Genomic DNA, 19,071 nt, shown 5'->3' with positions numbered 1-19,071 from the left:
TCAGTTCTAAATTATTTGCAAAAGTAATTAACCTGTTTCTCGTTGAACTTTCACATCCTGAATTAGTTTATCAAGATTAGTTTGTCATTCCTTTAGATGCTGCTTGATGATCTAATGTGAGTAAACAAAATATTTTTTACTTATCATTTCATTTATCGACAGACATTTCTCTAACATTTGTTAAATACAAACCTTGAAAATCATTCAATTTCAATAAAGTGTCAAGTTATGAAATTTAAACCTTGAAACCTTGAAAAAAATAACCATTAATTTTATCAGAAGATCATTGAATAAATTTATTTCAACAATTATTATCCCTTTACTTCTATCTTGAATAATTCTTGTAGTTGTGTATTAATTACAACAATTAAATGAATCGTCATTGAATCGGTAAATCTATTAAAGACAAGAAATTATATCCTTCTTTATTCTTTTTTGTGCAAAATCATTGAGCTTTGTATTATTATATCCCTACTATTATTCTACCAGTGTACTCCCTTCTCTTACATATAACTAACCATCGCGGTCGATAAAAAGATAGACTGCAACCATGTTTCTGCTTACCACCTCCACTATTGCAGCCGTCAGTTCAACTCAGCTGTTTCTGTTTACTAAACAAAGAAGCCAGTTGAACGGTGGGCAGCAAGCAGAGCATTACGCCTGTTGTGTTTCCCCTGAGTTCAAATTAATTCTTCTTTAAATCATTTGTTTTTTTGAATTTTTTCTATTTTTTTGACAAAACAGTACGTAGATTAGCAAAGTGAATAATTCATACGTAGGTCCACGTAGATGTCAAGGTCTTTTTTTCAACCAAACGGAATTAAAACAGTTAAACGTGAGTTATAAGTAACGTTTGAGCTAAATAGAAAATACAATATTTACTTGTTGGAGTTACTAACGTCGTGGGACGCAGAAATAAACGTGCAGAACAGTGAGTAGATCTAGAAATAGGCTGATGTTTTGTATATCTACCCTTTGGACCTTCTAGCAGTCCCTGACCTAATTGTCAACTTATATCAACAAAAGCAGAAGACACGTAATATCTTAAGTGACAGCATGTTCTAGAGATTGAATTTGTATCATCAAAATAAAAGTTATATCTTGCGCAAAACTCGTAACCCCGGTATACGTGAGGTCATAATCGATTCTAGACTCCCTCCGTGGCTAGTAAAGGTAGCTGGGTATTTTGCATCAGTGTTCTCAGGAAAAAGTACACTATAAAAAAATCCATGCTAAAAAAGGTGTATTTTTATGTTAAATTTCAATGACAAGTGGTTGACAATCGTTGGAACGTGCAAATCAACATTTTGCATAAGTGATTACTACATCAAGTTCAGTGCAAAAAATAGCATTATATAAGATTCTTGAAGATGGTACTGCCGTGGAAAATCTTGTTGAATTTAGTTGTGAGGTTGCGCAGATAGAGATGGAATAATGATGGTTCTCACGTGGCATATAGACGTTGTTGTGAGAATCTCACGTAAAATACCGTTCAAAAGAATCTGTAAAATGTCAAGCAGGTATTTAAATCATTTTTTCATTCGTATTTAAAAACCAGGTTCATATAAATGAGAATGATTATTACAAAAAAAAAGAGATCGCAGTGAGATTAGTTTTTTATAATGATGAAAGTTTTGAATTACGCCATTCATTCCTTTCTACTTTAAGTCAAATAACTTCAAAAAATAATAATTGGAAATCTTGGTTTACCAATCTACGATTTGTGGCTGGCAATCAAAATTATTACCTGGAACCAGTTGCTTTTTTTATTTTCACAATTTATCCTTCTTCTTGTCAATCTTATTTTCTAATACTATGCATTGTAATCAGCATTCTGTGTATCAATTTACATTTCCGCGATAAATGTCAGTGGAGAATAAATATCACTTATTGAGATGATTTTATAATTATGACAGGATCACTTAGCATAACGGACAGCTCTCAAGGCCAATAGAGCATTGGCTTTCGTAAAACAACGTTATTGCGATCGTTTCTCATGCGCTACACATTCATTTCGAAAGCGCACTCAAATTACTATTACTCGCCACGGCTATTTACTTGTATCCATATGAAAGCGAGAGTGGACTAGTCAAGAAAATGCATTTTATTGTTATAAGTATGTATGTGGAATTGAATGTTGGAGCAAAAAGAGAAACAAAAAGGTTATTGTCCTCTAATTTGACAGAGCTGATGAATTATTCTACATAGATCCTGAAGAAGATCATTATTTATGATGATTTAAAATGTAAAATATTAGATCATATGATTGAAAAAATATGTCATCACTTAATTGTTAATAGTAAAAAGAAATAAAGATTAGTTTTCTCCAAAAAGACTAAAAAGTGAAAGAATCAAAGAGAAAATCTAATAAATCTTTGACAAGAACGAGTCTTTTCATTTTACTAGAATTATTTAAATTTTATGATCATCTGAAAGCATTGAAATTTAAATTAAATACATAAAAATTAAAAGGTAACCAAGATATAATTCGATAAACTAGAAAAAGAGGGAGAAATCATGGAGAACACGAAGCATCCGGGTTGTTCTTTCTTCTCTTTATTCTTCCCCTCGCCTCATTCTATCTAGTTCTCTCTTTAACTTTTTCCTAGGTTGAGGTTGAGAAAGAAGAGAAATATTGGTCCCTGTATAAATCGAACAAAGGAACGTTCCATGCATATACAACGTAGAAAACGTGCACAAGAAAGATAGTGAATAGCCTTGGAAGTGAGTAACTCAAGTGTTTGGTCGAGACTGATGGCAATAATCTGCGCAGTAAGTTCTATTCGTGATGTTTCCACATTACATATAATTGAGTACTTTGGGGACAATTTTCTATGGTATTTTTTTACTTTTATTACGTTATGTAAAACAGATTTAAAAAAAAACCGCAAACATCTCAGTGAGTTGGATGATTTAGACGTTTGAAATGAGAGTAAGCATGAGGCTATTTTGTCTGACTAGGTCACTTGGTTTCTTGAATTAAGTTATGATCAACTATATGTTGACACAAATAGGTCACTGTCTCCAGCTCTATTTTGGCAGGAGAGCAACCCAGTAACCTTCGATTACTTTTTTAAAGATCACTCGTCAGATTTAGGTCAGATTAACGGATGTAGATGAGGCTTTAATAGATTTCTATTTAACTGGGGGTTAGAGTTGCATCTAAAGATCTTTTTTTTCTTCTTATTCTTCTCCTTCTCAAACTATCAGCACGATGAGTTGGAATTCAACACCAGAGCTTGGGTATCTCGACCTTTGCAAGCATAGTTGTAATTAGACGAGGGCTTCGCTCTATTCGTCAGTGTAAAATGTTGGCGTGGCGATATATAGTAAAGCTAGAAGAGTAGAGGCGGATGAGAAGAAGCAGATGCAATTCACGAGTGACCTAGTCACACTGTTGCAAACGTTTTTGTTTGACATTTCGTAAGAGAAACGCTTAACATCCTCGTGAATTATTCAATAAGTAATAATGCATTAATCCACACTTATCGATATTCTTTCTTCTGACTGCATCTAGATAAATAATAAAAAAATGTTGATGGTTCAATCATGTTGATGTGATAATTGAAACTATTCTTACTTACATTGATGACTGCATTTCATATTTTAAACTTGTAACTGCGCAACATCTTCAACTGTATGAATAGCTGATCTAATATTATATAGATTCTATAGCCATTTTCCAAATTGCCTGTTATTTTTACGTCATCGCCTTTGTCATGTATACAAATATTTTTACTTTGTATCGATTAAAAAAATTCTAACATAATAGAGCTCGTAGATCTTATCAATGTTATCGACAATTATTATCATAACCAAGTCTATAAATGATAATCAGTTCATTTTTATAGAATTGATAATCAATGGTAAACAATACCTGACAATTTAATGAGGATAACAATGGTACCATATAATACTTAATTGGAGTAATGAATTAAATAAATATATTTAACCTGACTTAGTTGTTGAAACATAACAAAAAAAATTAAAATTTTAATGTTTTTATCATTTATATGAATGACTATAATTCTTATTATTTTAAAAGAGAAATAAATTAATTGAGCTCGAAAAGCTTGTAGTAAAATAATTGCAGCAAGATCATAGCAAGGTTTAATTATCAGCTGTTGAATAGAAAGAGAAATGTCGGTTGCATGACGACTAATTGCATAAGTAGACGTCGATAAGTCTCCCTGTGGCAGCGTGGAAAATTGTTAATATCCGTTTGAAGAGCTGCAGTAGAGAAAAAATAGATAAAAAAAATTAACTAGAGAACGTGATTAAAAAAATAAAAAACAGAGGATAAAGTTAAAAAAACACCGGAAAATAGATACATCACAATCACGTAAACACATAATATAAATTGGTATAAGTTAAAATTCAACTTTCAACATGTGGAGAGACGTGTATCAGGAATAAAGTCAACCGAACGAAACGAATGAGACCGTGACGCACCTGCTGTCAAGTTATAAATTGCACAAATCAATTGACCGCTACTCGGTTGAAATGGTTTGCTAAAAAATTTAACTGGAAAATAAAGTAATTTCGCTGCTTCTCTTTCTCTTGATATCGTCAGTCTTTGTTACCTTCAGTTTCCTTTTACTCACTGAATATCCATAGTAGGGACATACTTTCGCGTCACCCGATGCATTAAATGGCGCGCAGCATGAACAAGGAGTCGCTGTCACGATTCTAATGTGCCTATAACTCGGAGCAATGCACGCCACAGGTTCTGGTATAGCAGAGGCTTCCCTCTCCTCTGACTGCACCACCACACTTCTCATCTAAGCCTGGAGAAAGTTAATTTCGCATGGCCGTTGAACCTATCGTACGTATGAACGACGTTACGTACAGAGATAAGACGTGCATGTCGAGAGGTGTACGCCACTAGTTATTCTAATGCTTCCAACTCCATATATTCATGTTTGTTTTTTTATATCAGTCGACCTATAACATTACAAGTTAATATAATTTAATAGGAGATGACTTTAAGAGTCAGAAATAAGTTAGATTTATGGAAAGTTATCTAATCGTAAATAGAGAAACAAGGTACGTTTGAAATAAAAGAAAAATTGAAGTAGTAAAGTTGAATTATTGATGATATTTAATAGGATTAAAAACTGCTCTCACTGCTCAAGAGTGGTTATATTCTTTCCCTTTTAAAAAAAAGTACTAATGGAGAAGAATACCCTCTTATTCGAGAAAAAGAATGAAAAGCTTTTTTGAATTGTCTTTACATGATAAGTATTTTCTTGTCATGTAGGTGAAAATGTTTTCTTCATTTAATTTATCACCTGAAGCAAAACAAAAGGTTGATAAAATTCTTAAAACACTGTGAAACACGAATAACATTTTTTATTATTTTTTAAAGCTGTTGTAAAACAATCGTCTTCAAACACTTAATTTAGGAGTACTTGAAAAAGGCAACTCAGCAACTTTAATATTTGATTCGAGATAATTGACAAAGACCTGAAACTAATTTGTAGAAAATATAGTTTAATTTATCTAGACACATTTCTTACCATTGCTCATCAAAGAGAATGCTTCGTCAAGTATCCAACGACCTGGGAAATTTGCAAGATGCTTTCCCTGGCATTTCTGAATAATCGTAGCACGATGGAAAGTCCTCTATCCTTTCATGAAGATGTATCAAATAAGCTTAGTAAAAAAAAGCAGGAAGATCAGGCATTTTGCCAAACCTTCTGTTCTGTTGGCATGAACCATCTGACGTAATCAGGTTTAAAAACGAACGTCGAACTCGGTGACATTTAGTAATGGAAACACCTTAGGAATTCGTACTTTAACATCTTTCTTCTATTCTCCGAATTAACCTGAAAAAAATACCAAAAAAGTGAGAAACTCCGAAAAAAATGAAATAATCAATAACCTTGAAAATGGAGGATCATGACCTCACAACCGCATTGTTTGCAATCCTCCAGACTGCAATACCCACGATTTCTTCATACTTTGAATTTTATTGAAAACAATAGAAACAATAAGATTGATGATCCAGTGAAATTACGTCTTAATAAAACTCTGTTAAATAAAATATCTAAATTCGCAGCTTTGTTTTCAAACATTGGTGGGTTTTGAATCATCGGTCATTATGATTTGATGATGGTAGTAATGAGTCATCACTAGAAAAATTGATGGAAAATATCATGAATAAATGGAAAAGAAATATCCTATTACACTTGTTAAATGATATTAGATAGTGATTAGAATAATTTATTAAGTATCCGTGAAGTGAGAGAGAAATATAAAGTTAGTTTCTGTTAACCAGACAGAACCGGTTGGATTTCCTAGGCCTGCAAGCGATTTTGCACGTTGCGTGGGCGAAAGGCTGAGTATCTAGCACTCCACACGTGTTACACACATACATATGAATGTTATATACTAACAATTATAGGTTACAAAAGTATTCCAACTCTAGTATACTAACGCTAGACTAGCCAAGTGCTGAGATTGTATACGAAGAGCTTGAGGGAATCACAGTACCGGTTTGCAACTGCAAAAAATACAATGCTCCGACCTTAGCCAATATGGTCAGACAAGATTCTATATCTCTTTCATCTAGTCCTCTCTCTGTCTCCAATGCTGTTGCCCTCGAGAGCTTTGCCATTTTATTTGTCATTTTTCCCCATCCATTTCCACTAATTTATCCTTCAAAGTATCAAGGATACTTCTTTGTTCCTATAGTTATTTTTTGTATTACATTTATTATATTTTTTACAGAATGCTGTAAAGATGCCATCGCTCCTAGAAGCACTGGAGTTGAAGTATGGGAGCACAGCAGAAAATTGCTCCGAGTGCTCATTAACTGATGAAGAAACTGAATTATCAGGATCACCAAAAAGCACTCTGTCAGTCAGTATTTTTATTCCTAAGAAGTCACCACGACACACAGTTCCTGCTTTACTTGTTCTTCAAGACTGTGACATTGAATGTGCTGGTAATGATGCAGAAAAATTAAAGAACAAGTGCAAAAATGTAGAGGAGTTGGACTTGGCACAAAATAAATTATCACAATGGGAAGAAGTTTTTGGAATACTTCAACACATGCCAAAAATAAAATTTGTCAATCTGAGTTTCAATAGTCTAGCAGAAGCTTTAGAAATTAAAGATGGCAGATACGAATCCCTGCGGAATCTAGTTCTAAATGGAACCAGAATCTCTTGGGGGACAGTTCAGGATTTAGTAAGACTTCTACAAAATTTAGAAGAACTTCATCTATCATTAAATGAGTTTAAGACTGTCGACTTAGATCATCGAATTCCAGAAAATAGAAATAAATCTTTGAAGAAACTCCATTTTACTGGAAATCCCGTCGAAAGTTGGTCAGAAATCTGCAAACTTGGCTATTCTTTTCCTAATCTTGAAAGCCTCGTTCTTGCTGAATGTCCTATCAGGTCTTTTGCTTTAGATGAAGAAGAAAATCACAACTATAGTGGACAAAATTTGTCACAAAATAAAATTACTACAGAAAAGCCTAAGGAAGATGAAAATGAAAATGTTGAAAAATTTATGGAGCAAGAAGAAGCTCAGGAAAATTCAGTTACACCAGAGAGAATATTTGGAGAGGAGAAAAAATATAATGGAAGTGAGAGTGAATGTGAAAATACTGGAAATAAAATTTCATCTCCACATGATCCTTTTAGAATGTTGAGATTTCTCAATGTCAATGGTACTCTTTTGTCTACCTGGGATGAAGTTGAAAGACTCGCTCGGTTTCCTGCACTCAAATCTCTACGAATGCAGGGTTGCCCACTTTTCGAGGTAAATAATTAATTTTTTCTTGAGTAAATATTTAAATAAATACTCATCCAATCTGCAAAATAAAATAATCCAGTATTAATGGTATTAAAAATGTATATTCTTACATTTCAACTTTTACTCAAAGCAATCGTTAAATATTTAAATGAGTTTGAATTTAAATTAGAGGATAAATTGATTAATTTATTGTCGACATCTCCTTAAATTATTGGTTTATTGGATACTGATACAATTTAGATAGAATCGATAACGCTTTATTATTGTGATTACAGAGTCCTCGAGAATACACAGAACATGAGAGACGGCAGTTACTCATTGCAAGACTTCCTAATGTGGAAACACTCAATGGTGGTGGGGTAATTTCCTCTCAAGAACGCGAGGACGCTGAAAGAGCATTTATTCGGTACTACATGGACAAACCGGAAGCGGACAGACCAGAAAGGTTTTTATTTTTCTATAACCAGAATATTTCACCTTGTAATACCAAAAAATTCATTGTTTTTTATTACTTTTTTTTAGGTACGCGGAGCTTGTTGGTATCCATGGAAAATTAGATCCTTTAGTTAATGTTGACCTTACACCAGAAAAGCGAGTTAAAGTCAAGTTTACATACGGAGACCTTGTGGAGGTAAATTTAAGATTATTTTTTAATGACATATGTTTTACTTAAATATAATTTACACTTATTGTTCAGGTACGCTGTGTTGATGTATACAGAACAGTTTTTGAACTAAAAACTAAATTGGAGTCAATGGTGAAAATTCCAGCCAACAGAATGAGACTTTTTTACGTTGATCAAGTATGAATATTTATCAAGTTTTTAATTACTTTTATTATAAATACTTTAACCAAGTTTAGGTTATTAAATAATAAATCGTCTTAATTAAGTCTTGAAATTTATGGTGATTGAAGTAATTTTTAAAGTTTTTATGAATATAATTTACAGGTAATGAAAGCTCAATATGGACCAGAAGAGATGCTGTATCCAAATAAACAATTATATCGATACAACATAAGAAACGGTGATGAGATAATAATTGACAGCAAGTTGAATCGCTTTGTGTCAACATCATCAAGTACATCATCAATTCGTTCTTAAATAAAGTCTAACTGAAGCAATAAAAGTGAATATCGTCCGAATAGAAACTTACGAGGTCACTATCGATGATTATGCTGTGAAGAAAAGCGTAAATACGTATGATCTCTATGAATCCATTAAAGATTGGGAAGTGAAACAAAAGTCAGTTATGCTTAGATCAATTGTAGGAATTTCCAAACAATTATTGACTGTCGTATTTGTTACTTCGATCGCTGTCACACTTTTCAAAATGTAATCAGAAAAGTAACAGCAAGTCATCTTATGTGAAACAAAAGTCTTATCTAACGACTATTGTCCACAAAATCTATAGAATCAAAGAGACAAAATAGTTCTCAAGTTGATGTTGATAAAATATAGACTATTTTTATATATGATAAAAGCTATTGTAGACATTAGATGCATTCACGTTGAGAAGCTATGGTTATTTATACGTTTGAAGAAACAATTTGTCTCTGTCAATCTGTTTTATTTAACAGCGGATTTGCAATAAATTTATATAAATAATCTGTTGCATATCCACTCTAATTTCTCTGGCTGTGACAAGTTTATTTAGTCAAAAGAGTAACCGCCAACAACGAAGTTTGATGTTTTTGAATTGATCAGTGTCGTAAATCGTATGAGAGCGTATATTTTCCGTTGTTGTGTTTAACAAATCGCTTTCAAGGTTCTTGTAATTAATACAGTATAATTACTGTCAGTTGAAAAGCCTGGAAAAGTATAAAGTCAGTTAAAAAGTCATATGTCAACATATATAAGTTATGTCTAAATATTAAAAAAAGTGAAAGCGATGTTATTTGAGTAAATTGTCAAATTAAAATAACAAATTAATGTTTTTAACAACGTGAAGAAGAGCCACTTTTTGTGCCTGTATTAAAGTAATTCAGACGCATCTAACACTGCCCTGTAAATATGTATAACCGTCGGCATGTTAAGAAAACCCTATAGTTATTTTTCTTGTTTTTGATGTTTAAAAATAATTAGAAATTTGAAAATTTATTTTATTCTATTGTTCTCTATGTAGAATACATCATTATCTATTCTAATGTAACTACTATGAAATTAAAACTAAACGTCAGAGCAAGGATTGCTCTTCGTCTAGTCTTGAATGAAAAAAGAGATAAAATTTTAGCTCTCATTTTTTTTTCGATGCGATAATTCGGTTTTTTTTTGTGCTGGCGCAAATGTACGTACTAACAATTAATAAATCATTTGTATATCAACAAACAATTGGTATTTTATATAATAATGCAAATATTCATATTTAATCAAGGCAGTATATACTTGAGCTGTAAGTTTTACACGCTTTCCATCTGTTGTCACAACGTAATGGTCGACATCACCCTCGACGTCCCATGAAGTATACGAGGGGTAAATTCGGATCGATTGTATACCTCAACTCTACTGGCGCCACATTCTAGTTCACGGCTCATAAAACTCCGAACTTGCGCGTCGACTCCATGACCATCTACCCCACATGCCTCACCCTCGCTTTAGTCGCGTACGAGCAGCGTGCGAGAGCGCGAAGGGAGTGACGTATGAAACGCGACGAGTAAGAACACACTCGCGCGTTAGTTGGAGGAAAGTGCAGATGATAAAGTACCCAGGAAGTAGTAGCTTTGCTTCAAAATGTGACTGGTTGTGAAGGGAGAGGGGCTTGCATGCTCGTATTCTCCACAACAGCATCAGCCGCTCGGACATCACTCCGTTGCAAAGTGTCGTCATAGAAAAATAGATCGGGACGACTATTAGCAGCAGCAGGGCGAGTCGTGTATCGTGTTGTCGATGCACACACGGAAGCAATGGAATAGCCAATCGATTTTTAAGTGCGCCAGGAAAGGAAGCTAAACTGGGGTAAGTTCACTAATAATTATTTACTTATTAAATATCTTATATTTATTCAATTTCATTGTGACTCTATGAGCTGAAGATTCTTGCATTCTCTATGAATGCAAGGATTCTTGGCTCCAAGGATCAAAATTCATGCAGCAACAGAGTGAGCAGGCGCGGATATGCCAAGTGTCACGACAACGTCGCGTGAATCCTCTGATCGTCACGTTTCCTCGAGGTATTTTAACTAAGGGGTAGCAAGTAGAAATTACCGATTAGGGTTTGATTGTTTTAACAATAGACGAACATGAGAAATACTCCTATACAATTAAATCTGCCAACATCGATCGATTATGACATCATGGTTGACTGACCTCATTTACACTTCGGTCAGGTCATGACGATCGACGTCATGAGGCAGGATTCAGGTCGCCTGGAAGACTATTCATTTTCCTCCCTATTCGATATACTCTCCTTTCATCATGCTTATTTTCTCCAGTGAAGTTTTCCCCATCTCACTTGATTTTCCAATATTTTCAATAATTGTTTTTAATTATAGTCACTTATCCTTCCTTTTACTTTTAGCAACTCTACAATCAACATGTAATGAAGATAAATCGTGATACTGATACCGTTCCAAGCTGTGCCTGTTCCTTTCTTATCTGACCTTTGAAATTGAACTTGTCTTATTCCGTTTCCGACTATACCAATTTCTTAGAAATTATCAAAATACTCTAAATACTATACAGATATACTTGTAATACTATTTAGGCTTTTTTAGAATAAAAACCAGGTCAATAGATTTTCTTCCTAGGTCTTGGTATCAGCGATCAATTTCAATGCAAATCCATTCGAATAAATGAATCACTGCAGATAGTAGATAAAAAGTAATTTCATAAATTAATTCATTGGTTTGTCGATTTAGAGTCAAAGCCATGATTGCACTTTTTTAATTGTCAGATTTATCGTAGTAAAATAGTTAAGAGTTCATTTTATCTACTTTCATAGAGAATGTTTTTTTTATTTTTCATCCCTTTGCCTCGTTTGTCGATTCATTTTTTCATCAGTAGTAGATGGGTTCGATGTTCTTTAACTATGTAACTATAAGCCGTTGCACGTTTTTTAATCGTTCAGTAAAGCGCGTGCGTTTTTAACAAGTTTGACTCTGATCAAGTATGTATTTTTCGCATGTGTATATTCTGAATCTATTAATAGAAGCGTGTATATTAGTGAAGTTTTGTACTCACCAACAAAATAGTATTTTATTATATCTCTCTGCAATTGAATTTCAATACATGTCAGTTACAGTGAAATCATTTTTTATCTAGAGAATTTAGTTACCTTGTAATGTTGTAATATTCCATTTATATTGGAATTTATATTATATTCCAAAATTAACAACCACTCATACAAGTGCGAATTTATTCATCATGAGACTGTGTAACTCTCACGTCATACACCTAAATAGAATAAAAATTTTAATTAATAAATTAATTTATATGTAGATTAAATAAAAATATTTGTGTAATTAAAAAAAACGATTTTATCAGTAAATCAGTGCATCTAGAATAGTGAAAACAAATATAGACAAATAAAATTGTATACTCACGAATAAAAAATTATTGAATTATATTTTATAACTCTACAACAAAAGAAGTTTGCTTCAGTGAATGTTTTCTTTAAAAGTAAATGAGAAAAGTATTTTATACAAGGTTATTTTATTTATTTTGATGTTTATTGTAACCACAAGAATATTTTTTTTTCACAAAAAACATCAACTTGATATTGAAAAAAAAACAAGCCAAATAAAAAACTCAACAACATAATGTAGAGAAAAACCATCAATATACCAAATCGTTAAATAAAATAGTACCAACTGAACGTTATAAAATAAATGAATAACAGTAAAGTGGCTAAAGTCGATACATAGGTTGATTACACTGCTACTATTTATTTTGCATTCAAAGATAAATTTTTTGACTATACCCCTGGGCAAACAACGTCGGCGTGCATACAGGCAATTGGATATGAGTCCCTTGGGTGTATAAAGCGAGAGTGTAATAAATTTAACAAAGAAAATGATATTCACTATGGTTGTCTGGATTGCTTACCAGACATGAAACAAAGGCATTCCATTTTCTATTTGACATCAAGTGTTCTTTAGGGACTGAATATATTCCTAAATCCCTTTACACTTTAAACCTACTACTTCATATTCGCACTTGGAAATACATTTTTAACCTATATGGTGCATGTATTTATGTCTGCTGTTAAAATATAATGTTTTTGAAGTCTCCTTATTATTTTTAAAAGTAAATAATGTCTTCCTCTGTCTTTACTAATGACCTTGTCCTCAAGCTCTAAGTGAGCTAACACTGTTGATTAACTTGACGAGAAAAATAGCCTAGTTGTTAGACGCTAATGACGAGTCTTGGCTTAACGAGATTATACTAAAAAAACTTTTCTTCTATTTCAGAATTATTAGAGACTGGTGAGAAAGAATGGCGTCAGGATTCCCGAGCAGACACCAAAAGAAGCTTGGACCAGCACCGATTGCATCGTTCGAGGATCTATCCGACGAAGTGGAAAACGTGAGTTAAGCAACAAACAAAAAATGTACAACAGTGCTCATTTTCTGGAAGTCATCTATTCATCTCGGTTCTTCTTCTTCTTCATGTTGAAAGAGAACACAAAAACAATGTCTAAGAGGCAAATTATGTACCAAAACTTTGTGACAAAAGGTTAAAAACAGACAAATCCGTCCGTACCATCGCTTCGATTATTATCTTCGAAGGATAAAAATTAAAGAGCAGTGTCTCGATGAACCACGCGCATTGAGGAATGATTTTTTGAATTGTAATGCAGGGAGAACCAACGGTACGAATGCCAGGCATCGTGGAGGTGACATCTCCTGTAACTCCAGGGAGCTCACTGAAAACCCCGAGCACTCCGAGGATCGACATCAGTCGGGCAAGCAGTTCTTCTCACCATGAGGACAGTAACAATTCCAGGGAATCATCGCCTGAAATTGAGTTACTTGCAGGTCAGAATGTATATTCAAAATTAAATTATTTTTAACAAAGCTGAATATTGTACTAGTTTTATCTTTATTGAGTAGTAATCTAGTTTTTATTTTATCTTTAATGAAATATTTTTCAATAAACTCGGGCTATTATAATGTGAAATATTTAATACACAATAAAACAGGGTATTCACATTTAGTTTTCAATCTCCAGTTAGAACCTGTTAATGAAGTTTTTTAATTAACATCATGTTATATCTATTCGCTTTTAAAGTCATCTTTGTATTCATAAAAATGTATAATTCAGAATAATTCCAAAAAAAATTTATTTTTGCTATTATAATTATTAGAAAACATCTCATACAATTTTTAATAATAAAATTGCAGGAGCTGAACAACCACCTGGACCCAAGCTTTCTTTAGGTTACAAAGAGGACGTTCAAGATTTGAGATCATCAACGGAGGAACTTGATCTTCAAGATCCTATTCATGCTCAGGATCTTAAAAGAGCCTCTAAAAAAGCTCGAAAAAAGAAAGAAGATGGAACACAATCTGAATGTGGTGCGAGTTTGAGAGAACGAGAGCGTAAAGATAGCAATTGTTCAGAAATAATTTTGTTAAATATCAGTGGAAGGACGTCCAGATTGTCTTCCGTTGGAAGTCAAGGTTCTGGTGTTTCAGGGAGGCTTTCAGTTGTTTCTGCCACGTCTTCTAGGTATCATTAAATTTTTTTTAGTATAATATTTTATTCTTAGTTCTTTGCATTTATTGATCCTGCTCTTATTTTAGATCACCGAGTCCACACAAGTGTCAGCTGGAGACATCCTTTTGTGGTAGCAAAATAACGCTCGCAGAAACTCCGATCGAAACTTCAAAGCCGGAAACAGACGACTTGGAAAAAATATTGTTAAAACGTGAAGCTGATACGACGAAGGCTCTGATTCCAGAGAGTATAAAAGTGCCAATCGTTGATGGGAATCTAAAGCCCGATCCATTGGATAAACCGAGAAGACGTGGACGTGAAGAGAGAAAGGAAATATTCAAACGAGAAGTGGAAATTACCAAAAAAGTATTGGAAAAAATCAACATTGAGGTAATATTCATTTAATTAAAAATTTTTTTCCACGGTTAAGCCATTATTGATCGAAGTTTTTATAAATCAATTAATAATTTTAGGTTCCAATTATTAAAAAATCACCACAGGAATTTGAAAAAGAGGCTAAACCTCAGCAAGAGATCCAAAAACCCGCCACATTAGATTTTAATGACAAGAGAAAAAAAGCTCAAAATTTTAAAGATGTTGTTCAAACACCTCCATCTATTGCAAGTCTCTCAGGTAGTCCGAAGTTGCCCCGGCATCAAAAAGTTCGTGAATTGGAAGGTTCGAGGACACCAAGTCCTTCTTCAGTTTCGAGGAAAAGTAGTTTTGCTGCTCTTTTCAAGGTAAACTAGTGTACGTTTAATTTTTAAGTTAAAAAACTAATCTAATTTAGCTATAACTCAGTAAAAAAATTTTTATTTAAAAATTATTTCAATAAAATTGTCTACATCGGTAACATTATTTTCTTCAAAAATAAACAAAAAAATTTTTTTAATTACTAAAAATCATTATCAAACAATCGAAATAAGAATTAAAATAACAATTAAAATATAGGACGTATTTACAGGCTAGAGCAGATGGAAGCTCAGCAAGTCCTGAATCATCTGGATCAACTTCGAAACCTAGACGGAGCTTAACTTCTAAAATAAAAGATACAACAGAGAGCCTGAGAAGTAGATCTAAATCAAGAGAACGTGTGTCAGTGGATAAAGGCAGTACGAAGAATAAAAATGTTTTTACGTCGACATTAAGTTTATTTAAAAAGCGAGAAAGAAAAAAGAGTACAGATGATATGGTTAGTACTCCAGAACATGAAATAATGTTTGCTGATGGCCATCCTTCATTAGAAAGTATTGGAAATGTTGAATTTCGTTTTGATGCTGGCAGACCGAGTAGAAATGAAGATTCAATTTTTATAAGTCTTCATGCAGACTCAAGAAATTATGAAGAGGCTTTGCCATCAGAAAGTGTGTCTATACCATTAGAAACTCCTACAAAATTATTAGATGAATATGATAGCGAGCCAAGAACTGGTAACATTGTCACTGAAGCTTCAATTGAGCATAGAGCATCGGTGACAAGAATAAAAACAGAGGCGAAAATTGAATCAACGTCAAGAGATGAAGCTCAAAGTCCTTTACGGCAAAGTGCATCGAAAGAGTCCCAAATCTCCAAAACATCATCAGCTGATTCACGAATTAGTGTTCAGACTGCCAAACACATTGATCTTTCGACGAGACCTACATCAAGAGAATTTGGCAAAGTAGAAGACAAGCTGTCAGCAAGTTCTTCAAGAGATTCAGTGGAGAGTAAAAAACAATCAGATGCAATGGTAAAACCTAAACGAAAAAGTAAAGAAAATTTATCACCAAAGGTTCAAGAAAATGTAAAAGACACTGGGGAAATTAAAAAAAAAAGTGTGACCGATGAAAGAGAAGTTTCTTCTTCTAGAGTTGAGAAAGAACCCGAAAAATTTGAAGAACCACTAAGAATATCAGAAAATTTATCGATTAAAGCTCAAGATGGTTTAATAAAAACTCCTAGTGTCGTTTCTGACTTGGATCATAACAGTTCTGAGTCAGAAAGAGATTCTGAGATAGATTTTGTAAGAAATAAAGTCATAAAAGTCACTGATGAATTATCTGATGAAAGAAAAGGCTTATTTAATGAGGAAAGTTTTGAAGAAGATTTCCCTTACGTACCAACAACATTACCAATGGAGAAAAGCGTCGCTGTACCAATTCGTTCTTTAAAACAGAGGCTGGAAGAAGTCAGAACGATTCCTATCGAGAGACCAAGATCTACAACACCCATAAATCCTACTCTTTTAGATGAATTCGTAATGCAAACAACTCACGAAGAAAAACCAACTGATAAAATGAAAATTTCGTTACCAAGAGAAGACAGTTTTAAAATGAAAAGCCCAAGAAAGCATTCAACTAATACGTTTACTGAATTTGCTGAGCGTGTTGTACCAGATGCTATCAAAAAAACTGTTGCTAAATCCCCTAGTCCTCCTCCACCACTTCCTCCAAGAGCTCCAGCTCGACCGACTAATTGGATAAATTTCGAAGAAATTCCTGAACGTCGAAAAGCGCCGAAAAGAATTCAAACTATACCTAGAGCTGAGGATGAAGTAAAGGGTGGTTTTACGTATGTTCAACCTGAAGACTGTAGGTGTGAGTGTCATGAAGAGTCTCGAAGAGCAACCAATAGAGAATCTTCAACTGGTTCCTCTTCAAATGCCTCAGCTAATGTGTCTTCATCAACACCGACAACCTCTTCCGTCACAAGAGCTTCATCAACATGCAGCAGTAGTAATGGGGAACGTGCTTGTAACGGAGATAATTGCACTGCTCCAACAAGTTCCGGTGATCGTGCGAGTATCGTCAGGTAAATGGATTGTGGTACGATTTATATTTAATTCATATGGGTGGGACAATACTCGAGTATACTCTGATTACCTTGATGATTGGTAGAAGTCTTTTTCTTTATTTTCAGTGACAGCTCCTTGGAGTGTAGTTTAAGCATTGAAGATCAAGGGGCTACGCAAGCTCTACTTGGACCTATGAAGCCCTTTTCTATGGACTTGGATGTTGGATCCAACAGATCGAGTATCATATCCCAGGATGAAAATGATGATATCCATGCACCGTAAAGTGACGTTAATTGAATTTTCAAGGACAGCTGCTTTACTGCGTGACAACTTGGGAATTGATTTCATGATAGTAGACATGGTTTTAACTGTTTAAAGTGTGATTTAGATATAGGACTATTTTATTTTCGAGTCGGTGCACATCAAGAGTAACGAGTTTGACCCAGATGAAAAACTTATGCCTCACAATTATCAACAAAAATGTGGATAGAGTCCAGCTTATTAAATTAGGTCAACGGATGTTGTAAGAAAAACTTTGATAATAAATAGGACAAATGAATATTAAACTTTAAAAATGATTGATGAGCAAGCTTTCAAAGCAAAACGAATAGAGTTGTTTATCTTGGATTTTATGTTTAAGTAATTCAAATTTCTGGTCATTAAATAATCAATTATGACCTTTTACTTCATATGTTGGTTTTTATTTCTGTATAAAAGCAAAAATAGAAATTAATAAGCTGAACAGTGAAGTTGATGAAAAATGATGAAAAAAGATCTAGTGCTATAACTAGACTTCAATGACTTCAATATGAAAAATTAAATTACATTGCTATTATTATGATTACGATTATAATTATGATTATGGTTATTATGGTTATTAATATGATGATGATTATTATTATTATTATGATTATTATATAAGAGAAGAAGAATGTTTAAATTAAGAATATTATGAGACCACATGCTACATTATAAGATAGTTAATTACGCATTTCGCGTTAAAGCCTTTAGAAAGTCCAACGGAACTCCTTAATATTAAATTCTTGGTATTGCGTTATTTAATTTGGCGCAGTAGTAAGAATAAAACAAATAAAGTATATTATCGAGTGAATGATAAAGAAATAATCAAAGAATTAACGGAGATTGAATTCACCTAACTCCTCATGGTAATTACTACTAGTAGAGACATATTCAAGTCTTCAAATTAAACCTCATTCTCTCTGCTCAACGAAAGTCTTTTATTTTAAAATTTCGATGAATAATAAGAAATATATAAATTATAGTCCATCCCACATTACCTCTTAGAAATATTTTCTACACGAAAAATTGTGTTCAATTGAATGAAAATTAAAAATTAATGACTGTATAATTGTGGAATGAAGTGTTAATTTTGGATTTCATCGTGTGAATAAGCTTTGTGATGACACATATTAGCATTACGTATGCTTCACTCATGTCAAATAATCATTAACTGTATAATTCAACATGGTTATTCTTCGTGGTGTTAATGAAAATGTTAAAAATACACCACAATTGTTGAGACTGCGAAGAATCGATTTTCTCGTTTCCTTCTACCATTACACATATTCTGTAAATGATACTCCGTTAAGTGATATAGATCCTGTTGGACGTTCGAACTGTACCTGTCGTTCTTTAACGACCTGTTCTTTGTCTAATTATTAACTACTTTGAGAGAAAATATATTGTTTCTATTAAAAACAAGAAATTCATTAGTAACATGATACAATATTTTATTACAATTGAATAGCAAAGATATTTATTACATTTTAATTAAAATCATTTTTCTTTATCTTTAAACAAATTTTATACTAATATTTTTTTCCAGGAAAGTAACGTAAAAAGAATTTTTTGAACAA

The 19,071-nt window shown here is 33.1% G+C and overlaps 2 protein-coding genes across 3 annotated transcripts; both read left to right on the top strand.

Moving 5' to 3' along the window:
- Positions 1–597: 597 nt before the first annotated feature.
- Positions 598–13,530, top strand: mlt (tubulin folding cofactor E like protein mlt). Of its 2 annotated transcripts, none has more exons than XM_035082847.1 (7): positions 598–931; positions 6,733–7,773; positions 8,043–8,212; positions 8,290–8,398; positions 8,465–8,569; positions 8,717–10,720; positions 13,173–13,530. In XM_035082847.1, the coding sequence occupies exons 2-6, from the start codon at positions 6,745–6,747 to the stop codon at positions 8,867–8,869; spliced, it is 1,566 nt and encodes a 521-aa protein (XP_034938738.1). In that variant the 5' UTR covers positions 598–931; positions 6,733–6,744; the 3' UTR covers positions 8,870–10,720; positions 13,173–13,530. The 2 variants fall into 2 exon arrangements, with proteins under 2 accessions (XP_034938738.1, XP_034938740.1); XM_035082849.1 differs by lacking the exon at positions 598–931 and adding an exon at positions 1,043–1,520.
- Positions 13,198–19,034, top strand: LOC118066716 (uncharacterized). Its single transcript, XM_035082991.1, has 7 exons — positions 13,198–13,287; positions 13,562–13,739; positions 14,106–14,433; positions 14,508–14,811; positions 15,016–15,161; positions 15,373–17,211; positions 17,320–19,034. The coding sequence occupies exons 1-7, from the start codon at positions 13,198–13,200 to the stop codon at positions 17,474–17,476; spliced, it is 3,042 nt and encodes a 1,013-aa protein (XP_034938882.1). The 3' UTR covers positions 17,477–19,034.
- Positions 19,035–19,071: the final 37 nt, after the last annotated feature.

Source organism: Chelonus insularis, unplaced genomic scaffold, assembly GCF_013357705.1.
Source record: "Chelonus insularis isolate UGA/USDA-ARS -01 unplaced genomic scaffold, ASM1335770v1 contig_352_pilon, whole genome shotgun sequence".
NCBI classification, from domain to species: Eukaryota; Metazoa; Arthropoda; class Insecta; order Hymenoptera; family Braconidae; genus Chelonus; species Chelonus insularis.
The sequence above is the reverse complement of the archived record's forward strand: the minus strand, read 5'-3'. Positions and strand labels throughout refer to the sequence as shown.